This window comes from Artemia sp. Qi Xiang Cuo, chromosome 8, assembly GCF_049724085.1.
Source record: "Artemia sp. Qi Xiang Cuo chromosome 8, ASM4972408v1, whole genome shotgun sequence".
Lineage (NCBI taxonomy): Eukaryota > Metazoa > Arthropoda > Branchiopoda > Anostraca > Artemiidae > Artemia > Artemia sp. Qi Xiang Cuo.
The window spans coordinates 18,944,296-18,955,274 of record NC_142801.1 but is presented as its reverse complement, the minus strand read 5'-3'; the positions used below and the strand labels follow the sequence as shown (position 1 = coordinate 18,955,274).

At 34.9% G+C, this 10,979-nt stretch overlaps 1 protein-coding gene across 5 annotated transcripts in view; it reads right to left on the bottom strand.

The window, feature by feature from the left end:
• Nucleotides 1-4,947: 4,947 nt before the first annotated feature.
• LOC148949214 (cationic amino acid transporter 3-like) overlaps nucleotides 4,948-10,979 on the bottom strand; it is a 125,167-nt gene continuing 119,135 nt past the window's right edge. For all 5 annotated transcript variants that reach the window (XM_089093263.1, XM_089093261.1, XM_089093260.1 and 2 more), the window contains exon 13: nucleotides 4,948-9,422. In XM_089093263.1, coding sequence (XP_088949389.1) covers nucleotides 8,203-9,422 — 1,220 coding nt within the window. In that variant the 3' untranslated portion in view covers nucleotides 4,948-8,202. The remainder of the gene's footprint in view (nucleotides 9,423-10,979) is intronic.

The window sequence follows — 10,979 nt, the reverse complement described above, 5'->3', positions numbered from 1 at the left end:
CTCAACTCAGCCTTGACACACATAGTCAATGAAGTCTGTCATCTTCTTTCATAAAGGGTTGCGTTCTCCAAAAACGTATAGCATGTCCATTCTTTAGCACCCATTCAATCCATTTTTCGCATTATACGTTCTAAGACCACATATAAAATAAATACGTTCTAAGACCACACTAGCTCTCTACACCTTTGACAAAAAAAAACGAAAATATGACTAAAAATAACCTAGAAAAGGAGGGTAATTTTCGGCCAGTGAACAAATCAAGGGTGATTTTGTTTCTAGGGTGACGTGACAAATCACGTTTTTTCAAACGTGATTTGGATACAAGGCAGGCACGGACACAGGAGTTTTTAGGGATTGGAGCTAAAAAAAAATTTATAATTTGAATAAGAATTGCCCCAGCATTCAGGAAAATATAGGACTTTTGAAGAGAGTGAAACCCGAGGCTTTCCCTTCCTTGATAACATCCCTGACAAAGAGAGGCCTATTTGTATGTGTTTTGACAGTGTTAAATAACTATAAAACTGATATATGTACGAGACGTGTTCGATACTCTTTGTTTTTGGGGGACGTTTAACGACGTGAAATTTAGGGGCACTGGCACCACTTACATGGGCGGGGAGAGGACAACATCAAAATTGTGTATGATCATAACTACACATCTTCTAGATATGGAATGGAAATGGAAAACGGTGTCTTTTACCAATGAAAACTGGCAGGCCCTCAAAGGAAAAAATTACATTAATTTTAAAGTCTCCGAATTCTAAAATCTGATTAAAACAAAATACATAAATTCCTTCCCTGTGAAAAAAGTAAAAACATGTTATAAAGACAAACCATACATTACTAGCCAATTGAAAAAACTAATTAGAATTAAATTGAATCTAATAAAGAGTTGTAAACCATCCGAAGCGAGCTCACTGCATAAACATATAAAAAAAGAAATACGTAAATCTGCTTCTTCATATTACAAATGCAAAGTCCAGGATTTATTTTCTACAAAGCCAAAACAATAGTATAATAGAATAAAGAAAATTTGTGGGAAAACGCATAATTATATATATTTTCGTTTCCAAAAATACGTTTCAGTTACAGCCAATGATCTGAAGAGGTTTCTCTCTTCCATTGTTCAGACCCTCCCTCCCCTTTCTTTTGACACTCCTTATGATTTGTGCTCTTTCAATATTCCCGTTATTTCGCCCTCGGATGTGCAGGCAAAAATTAAGAACATTAAAAAGTGTAGTACATGTCCGTATTGTCCATTAGACATTCCGATTGTACTAATTAAAGCCTTTGCCGACAACCTCTCAGAGCCTTTGTCCTTACTTTTTAATGAAATTACATCTACTGGTAAATTTCCAAATTGTTGGAAATTAGGTTTTATTACTCCCGTAAAAAAGAAAGGTAATAATCAAGATTTTGATGGTGCCCGTCCCATTACTCTTACTCCGGTTTTTTCGAAGTTATATGAAAGCTTTTTAGCTGAGTGGTTGAAAGTAAAAATAATCCCAAATGTTGACCAAAGACAATTCGAAAACCTACGCTTTATATCTACCACCCACTATCTTGTTCACTTTATGGACATAATATGTAACACAATCTAAAAACCCTATACCTAGGTCAATGTTATTGCCGTTGACTTACAAAAAGCTTTTGATTTAATCAACCACAATATACTATTAGAAAAGCTATCTAATGACTTTCAAGTTGGCCCTTATTTAATTAGAATAATTGCGTCTTTCCTCTCTAACAGAACGCAAGTCGTGAAATACCTGAATGTATATTCTGATCCCCTCCCAATTTATAATGGTGTGCCCCAAAGAACCCTCTTAGGTACAATTTTATTTCTTACAATGATAAACAACCTTGGTGTTTATTTCCTGGATAGATGGAAATTTGTTGATGATCTAACTGTCTTAGGGACATGTTCCAAAAATTCTATAAGCAACCCAATGTACATGTTGGAATCGATATCAGCCAAAACTCTCACTGATGATATGAAAGTCAACCCTTTAAAGTCAACTGTTCTTACTATTAATTTCCTTAAAACTCCTCCTTCTTTCTCCTGTCCAATCCCCCCTGAAATGTCTGTCACCACTATGAAACTACTAGATGTTACCACCTCAAGCGGCTTAAAATGAGATTGCCATATTAATGATATTTTAAAACGTGCAAATGTCGAATATTCCCTTCCTGAAAGCCTTAAAAAATTTAAATGCCCTAAATTACATTGTTTGAGGATTTTCCTGTCATTTGTACGCCCAGCCCTTGAGTACGCATGTCCTGTTTGCTATCCTGCCATTTCCATTGAATTGTTGGACACAATAGAGGCAGTACAAAAAAGGTGCCTAAGAATTATCTTCAATGAGGGTACAGTACCTTATATTTCCCTTCTTAGGAGGGCTAATCTTGTCATCCTTAAATAAATGACAGCAAAAATTACTTTGCGGTTTCCTAACAATATTCTTCATAGACCTCGAAAAACTCTACCTTTTCCAGGTCAATTTTCACCCCTTCAACCCCGCCTCCCGCATTTTATTTTAACAAAAATCCCTCTTCCCGCCCCAATAAGAGTTTGCACTGAAAGATATAGAAGAACTTTTATCCCTTACATAGTTGAGATTTTCAACCACTGAATCTCCACTGCCTCCCCCCCCCTCACTCACTCTTTACCTCATAGTTATTAATTTTAATGCCCATTTTGCAAATTTGGAGGTTTTATATTTATGTTTGTTAGTCACCAACTAACTTATGTTTTTGTTTTAATTTTACTTTATCCCCTTGTTAATTTTACGAGTCTTTGGTTTTTTTGACATTTTTGCTGACTTGACATTGGCCTTCTAATTTTATGAGTTTATTTTGTTTTTTGTTTTTAATGTTTTTACGTATTTGACATTGACCCTTTTATAATTTTCTGTTGTTGTTTGATTGTTTGTTTTTGTTGTTCTTTTTTCGCTGTATTTGACACTAGAGTGCTAATTCGGCCCTTTTGGGCTTGTGATAGCCGTTTTTCAGCAATAAATCTTATCTTATCTAGTCTTCACTCAGTTTCAAAAGCAGATGTGTAAGTAAAGTAATACTTCTCCGATACCTCATAATTTTCAATGACTTGTTCCATATTTTCCTATAGCTTTCCTATAATTCATCAGTTTTGACATTCTCAGTATTCCTGTCCGGTTTCGGAGCTTTTCAGGCAAAGCTGACATTGCACACATCTGTTTCTGGGCCCGGCTTTCTTATTTATTCATTTTTTATATTGAAAAATAATACTGTAATATGACAAAGTAATATCATGAAAGAGGAGTCCAAATAAAGGAAAGACCTTTATTAAGTCGTTCAATGTTACAAAAGTATATAAACATTTTAAGATCCACCCAAAAATATGGAAGGGCTGGGCTAGAACCACTAGAATTTCCACCTCTGTTCATACTACAGAGTTAAGTGGTGCCTTAGTGCGCAACAACCTCCTCAAAATATACAATAAGCCAAACGATTTTTCAACAATTCGAAAGAATATGTACCTGCCGTTGGAACTGCCCACCCCACAGACTCTCGTAGTAATAGAGGCTCAAGTCAGAAGGCAACCATGACCGCTACCATTCTTGTAAATCGATTCTTTTCCCAAAGGTCTGTTGTTTTTTGTTTTGTTTTTCACTTTTTTTCCATAAACGGCAATATGGTTTATTGCATGTTTTATTTTATATTTATCTTTGCTTTCGTTCAAAGGAAAGCAAATTTATCTATCCTTCAAAGAAGAATCTTCTATAACGAAAACTTCAGAACTGCTAACGAAGTTCTTTCCTCATTGAAAACAGGGTTTCAGGTTGTACATAGTCAAATACTTTCTTGGTTAAAAGTGGCGAGTTGGGATTTGAGCCACCTGAAAATCTAGTGATTTTGAGAAAGAAGAGAGGTGGCGGAAGGCAAAAGTATAAAAATAGGCAAAAAGTTGCAAGGTGGGTTTTGAACCACCAGGGTGTCCACAGGATTTTCAGAAAGAAAGGAGATGAGGGGGGAGGCGGAAGTATGTCTCTGAACATTCTATTCCAGAGGGCAAAAAATTAGATCCTTACCCACCCTCCCCCTGAAACAATTCATATAGGTCTCCTTTGACAAAAAGGCGAAAAAAACCTGAGAACAGCCCTTTATTCCTAGTCTGTTATACCCTAAGTCGTATAACTATAGCAAAGCTAAAATAAAAACGAATAATTAAAAACATCAGTATAATCTAAAATAAAACAACAGAACATCCGAACAATTGAAAATCAACAAAATAAAATATCAATAATGTACCACAACACGGGCCAATATTAATTAAACATGAATGATATTAGCATATTTAGCATTGAGTAAAAAAATAAACAAAGAAAGTAGCAACAACCCTGGGAATAACTCTTTGAAATGCCAATTCTTAGATTTGAAACAAGACTTGACCAAAATGAGTATAGAGCATAATGGAATCCATCTATAATATCATACAGTAAATATCCTTTAAAAATTACACAAAGGACAAGGTTTCCATACCGCGTCCACGGCAGGACTATACGAGCTAAGATACGTTCTATGGATCTTTGTTTCTTATCTGCTGGAAAATTCTACCGTAAGCCTACCGTAATTCTATTACGGTAATTTCTAAGTACCGTAAATTCTACCGTTAGTTGGCAAATAAAACAAAGAGAAAAACTATCACGGTAAAATAAAATACACTTAACAATTGTATTGACAGAAATATCCCGGATCACAAATATATACATGATCCCAAAATCACATTAGTTAATAAAACTTACTTAAGATAAACTTACTCAAATAACTAAAGATAACCTACAGACTAAACTTACTTTTCAAGAAATTTTTTCGGATTTTTCCGGAAAAGGAATGAATTTTTTCTGGGATTCATCCTTATTAGCGATTACTCGATTTTTTCTCTTTATCACTATTTCTTAAATAGTGTTCATCAGAATAAACACTTTATGAATATATTAGAATGTATACAACATCCCATCATCAAATTACTTAAGAAAACTTACTTAAGATAACCTTACTCAAATTACTTAACATAACCTACAGACTAAAATTTCTTTTCAAGATATTTTTACGGATTTTTTTCCGGAAAAGGAATAATTTTTTGCGGGATTCATTCTTATTAGGAATTAATCGATTTTTATGTCCTTATCACTATTTATTTAATAGTGTTTATTAGAATAAACACTGTATGTTTATATTAGAATATATACATGATCCGATCATCAAACTACTTACGACAACTTTCTTAAAATAAACTTACTCAAGTTATTTAAGATAACCTACAGACTAAAATTTTCTTTTCAAGAAATTTTTTTCGGAAAAGGAATAGCTTTTTTCGGGGGTTCATTTTTATTAGCGATTTCTCGATTTTGTATATTTATCACTATTTTTTAATGGTGTTTATTCAAAAAAACTTAATAAAGTTTAAAACTTTACTTTTCATAAAATTCAGAGCCTTCGCCCACTCCCTAACAACAACCAAATTCGACGGAAGTATAGATAGACATGTAGAAGGGAAGAGGGAATTTTCGTCAATACCGATTTCGAGATCTCGAGTTGAAATTTTTTGAACTATCCATACAAACTTCATAAATTTTTCATATAATTATGGAAAAGCCTACACTCGGTGTTCTTTTTTCGAAGTTGCGCCCTTTCTCCTCAAAAATAAAGAATCACGTACATGCCTGTCAGGGCTTAACCAAGGACTTTTACTTTGAAATATAAGACAATTATAATAATACTGTAAGGAATGAGAATAGTGGTGGCGAATATCATCAAGTTTTCCAGAATTTTTCATATTATCTAAGTTTTGATGATTTTGCAGGAACATTGAACTATTTAAAAAAAAGAATAAAAAAAAGGAAAAAAAATTGAGTTGCCATTAATAAGCTTGTAAATAGTAAAGACAAAACCATACAACTAAAAAAACAGCCTTATTAATCAACAGAAATAACAGCAATAATAGTCTTAAATTCAACTTGGAGGTGATGGTAAAAATTTTGCGTTTGAGTCTCAACGATCTGTCGCGAATTTTCAGAATTATTTCAATTTTGGCAAAATTTCGGCGAAACATGAATTTTTAATTATTTCCATTCATAAGATATTTTAACAATAAAAAAAGTGTAGCGCTTAGGGATGCCTATGCATCCCCTAGACTACAGAAACAGATAAAATAAAATAAGTACTTGTCAACTACCGAATTTTCGTTCAAGAGTGTGATGTCTAATATTACCGTAGAAATACAAAAAACGAAGACTATATTTCTACATAATAAAATAATAAAACAATAAATAAAATAATGGTAACAATAAAATAATGGTAAAAAAGAAAAAATGTTGCAGCATTGGTGCACACAGTCAAAACCTCGGGACAATAGATTTGTCTAAGGGGAGATTAATTTGTTTGGTTTAATTTCGAAACTGAAACACCTTCTTTAGATATGCGAAATATCAGTACTTGTGAATTATAACTAAACCAGCGCTACACACGAATTAACCAAGTTTGGTTAATACTACTGAAATAAAATAGGATGGAAATATAATAGTTTAGAAACGAATTTGGGCTATATGTTTGCACATTAGGGGGGATGAGGGGTAAAGCATAGCATATATTAAATACGTAACCTAACCTAGGTACCCCCCCCCCTAAACCTAAAAAACAAACGTTTAAATATTGTAAACTCAATGAGAAACCACGCTTTGCAATCCATTTACCTCTTGCAAGTACCCGTTAGATGGGTTTCATGTCTGGTTTCCTTGTACAGTTTGTAACACTGGTTTAGTTATAATGAACAAGTACCGAAATATCTTTAACAGAATGGTTGATTGTTTTCTAATCTTTGTTATTTCCATCATCGTAAGAGGTAATCATCAGATGAGTTTAGCACATTCATTTGTGTGATGTTAACTGTGAGTAGGGATTTTGCGTAAGAGCCTAATACAAACGAAATGTTAACATACTACACCTCTCATACTTGGTTCATGTTAATTTAGCCTGAAAAGGGTTCAATTGACTCCCTCAATTAACAAAAAGGAAAACATCACAATCAATTTTTTTTTAAGTTACAATTTTTCTGGTAATCAATTTTTCAATTTTTCAATTCAATCAATTTTTCTGGTAAACAAAATAAGCACGCATTTAATACATGATCATATAAGCGCATGGCATGGGATTCAAATATTTAAATTGCTCGATCTAAGGTTATTTAATGTAACTGGAGATCACAATCAAAACATAGGGATATGGTCAATTAAAAAAAAAGTGGCGACGGGTACCCGCAGAAGTGTTTCGGGGGGGGGGGCTTTATATGCCAGAAAAGTGTAAAATTGTTTCTGAATATTACAAAATCTTGCGTCTTTTGTACATTTTTGTCTTCAAGAAAGGAGGAGGGAGGCAAAGCATCGCCCTTTATCTCTACGGGTGTTCTTGCGAGTACATTTTTTTTTTATTCTACCACGGTTGCCTTAGAAAAAACTCCTCTGTCTTAAGGGGAAATTTCCCATGGTTACAATCAGTTTCTTTTTGCATTTGAGGAAGCACAACTGAGTAATTCATGAGTAAGTATTTTCAGTAAGAACCAGATGCAAAAAACAAACCTGCATTGTTACCACTGATGTATTTGGTTTGTTTTAATTGAACCATAAGACGGTTCAATTTAATCCTCCAATTAACAAAGAGCAAAAATTTGATTTTCTTTAAATGACTGGAAAATAAAAGGACGCATTCGATTTCATGTATTTTCTTTAAAATATATCATTAGCATTTTATTTGGGTACTTCCTGGGCGGGTGTAAAGAGGAAGACTTTGAACAGATTGAGATGGAGGAGGAGCGTCCGCAGCTGCGTAGGCCTCAGGCGTCTTGGTTCTGCAGTGAGTTATTAGTAGAAGTAATATTAAATTCAGTATCAAATAATCTAAGGGACACCGAGGATGCAACAAACAGAGAAGATTAAGATTTTGTCTAAAAATAAAATAAATACTAAAAGGTCACTCCCCTTCCTCTAATTTCAAACTAGAAAGGGGCAACACCCCTCTCTGGTCTGATAGAGTTTCTAAACATGAAGATACAAAAAATATCTTTAAACACAAATGAACTAGAAACAAACACTATTCTTTCACAGCGAGTAATCAAATTGGAATGTGCAAATATTACTGCTACCCGTACGTTACTAACGTGATTTCTTAAGTCTCGATATCATTGGGGATATCAGCTTGCGGTTCACTTTTACCTTCTTTATCCTTGCGAGCATCAAAACTACTTTTCAGGGCACTGAGTAAATCACTATTTACTTGTTTTATTGGACTGCTTGGAGGAGTAGGTTGCACAACTGTTGCGCTTTCCACTTTCTGGAATTCAAAATTTTCAGCAGGCTTTTCTACAACTTTTGATTTGAGTTCATGCATCATCGGCAATAAGTTTGGTTTGCCTTTCGGTATTACTTTTGATAAGAAATATGATTGGGCAGTTAAATGAGCAGCTTCGATCATTGGACCAATCACCTTCAAGAACTCTGGATCAACCGGATTGACAGGTTCCATGTGTGGTATGATGCTATCTCCTTGAAGCTCTTCGGGTTCGAAAGAAGGTGATGGTGATAAGACATCAATGTTATCAAAGATCCTTCTAAGTTTTAAATGTAAGGCATCACCTGAATTATCGTTTGTAAAGACAAGTTGCGCGTTTTTGTGCACAACAGGTACTGCAGTCAAAACTTGTTGAATCTCCACCGGAATTTCAACTTCAGGCATTAGTGGCATTGACCTTGGCAGTGACGGGGGAGGACAAGGCAGAGGGATAAACATTTCGGGTTTTGAAAGTTCAAAAGTACCATCAAAAATTTGCTGCAGCTTTGTATGTAATGGATTTTCTTCATTTTTACTTACAGAAAAGTATTTTTTGAGCATTATATGAAGTGCAGTTTGCATAACTGTCAAGCCGTTCATAGCTTCCTGTTGTTCGACAGTCAGAGAAGGGGCTTTATAAGCCTTAAGGATTACCTCCCGAGCCTCAACTGTGACAGGGATGTAATCAGGACTAACTTCCAAATTCTCTACCCCATCGAATACCCCTTGAAGTTTCATATGCAGCTCATAATTGCCATCAACTAATGAAATATGACTTCTCGATAGTTCACTGAGCATACTATCAGCTTTATGCAATGCTCCCAGAGTTTGATATTTACGAAGGCCAGTATCATCATTTTCAACACCTTGAGAATCAGCAGCTTCAAGGTCAGTTGAACTCTCTGAGCTCATTTCAATTCTTTCGTCACTGACAAAGGACTTATTGACCTCTCCATTGGTAACGGGAAGAAGTGGTCCAGATCCTGGAACTGGTTTTCCCTTCCGAATATATTCTTCACTACTAAACCACAGGCCGTAACCAAAATAAATCAGGAAACCTGAAATGAAATAAAGTGGATAAGAAATCTAATATTGAAACAAGTTACCTAGACGATACTTCCGCAATTTCACTTCATAAATAACTTAAATTATTTCCTATAACTTTTGCCAAATATATTAAATTATACCTGGAAGGTTCTGACTCTTTATCCCGTAGGCTGTAAACAGCTTTTTTCAAAAATAACTATTGTTGAAAGGGAATTATACACAGGAAAAGTTTGATAATTTAAACAATAAAACAGAAAATTGAAAGGAAAGACTGGCACAATATTCAGTGACAAAAGATCAATCATGTGTTAAATATATTAAAAAATAGTACAACCCTGCATGGAAAGCCAATAATGTCGAAAAAAACAATGAAAAAATGACGAATATTTGTCATCAATATATTCATAAATATTTATGATGCTTGACGTTGCCAAATTATTTTTTTGTGTTTTTTAACTTAACAAAAAAATTCAATTATCTTTTCAGTATTGTCTTAGTTTAAAAAATGTGTTTTGGCCCGTCAGGACTTATGATATTTATTTGTGATATTAGACATTTGTTTTATTAAAACAGAAAAGAAGGACTGGCATAATATTCAGTGACACCAGGTCAACCGTGTGTTCAATTCATTAAAAAAAACAAAAAGAAGAATCCAACTATGCATAAAAAAAAGAATAATGAATTAAAAACAATAAAAAACTTATGACCGTTTTTTATCAATATATCTGTAAATATTTACAATACTTGACCGATAGTATCCGAGGAGTACATTTTGCTTGTCTACAAATAGTCATACCCCTAAGGGGCGAGGGAGCCCTTACATTCTTGTTATATGGACATCTACCAAAACAGAATGTTGGATCTCAACCAAACATGTTGAGGGGTAACAGTTAGGGTAGCATGTATCCCTTGTCGGGTCAGGGACCATCCCATCTATGTGAAAGTAGAGGGATCCCTAAATCCTAGTTATCAGGCTATCTACTGAAAGGGGTCCGGTCTCATGCAAAATTCGTCAAAAGTAACAATTAAATTCTCTGGATTAGACTTTTTCACAGTCAGTGGCCTATTCAGCCTAGGTGGTGGGGGAGGAAAAAGGGTTCATACGTTCTTGCCATCACCATAGCTACCAGCTGGGGCGAATCTCCAGTATTTTTATTGAGGGGGGGGCAAGAGGGGTCCATATCTGGATATTCAAAGGGCATGGGATGTGTAATATTTTTTTCTCCACATTATTGGGGGCGGAGGCAACTGCCCCCTTGCCACCCCCAACGACGCCCCTGGCTACCAGGCAGGGATATTGGACCCGAGCACAGCGGGAAGCGAAACCAAGACTAATTATTCTCCCTTTCAACGGTCCACATCTGATCCAGAATCAGTGGGGAAGAGGGTGTGGGGGTCTAAATATTTTGTCATCTGCCTAATTACATGGCAAGCTGGAAAAATTCAAACAAACATGGTCATTGCCTAGATTTTCGGTATAGCGTGTTCATAATCGAACAAACTTCGACGAGGAGGGGCTACATTTTTGTCATTCACATCTATCAAAGTGGCTTACTGGTTCTCAATTA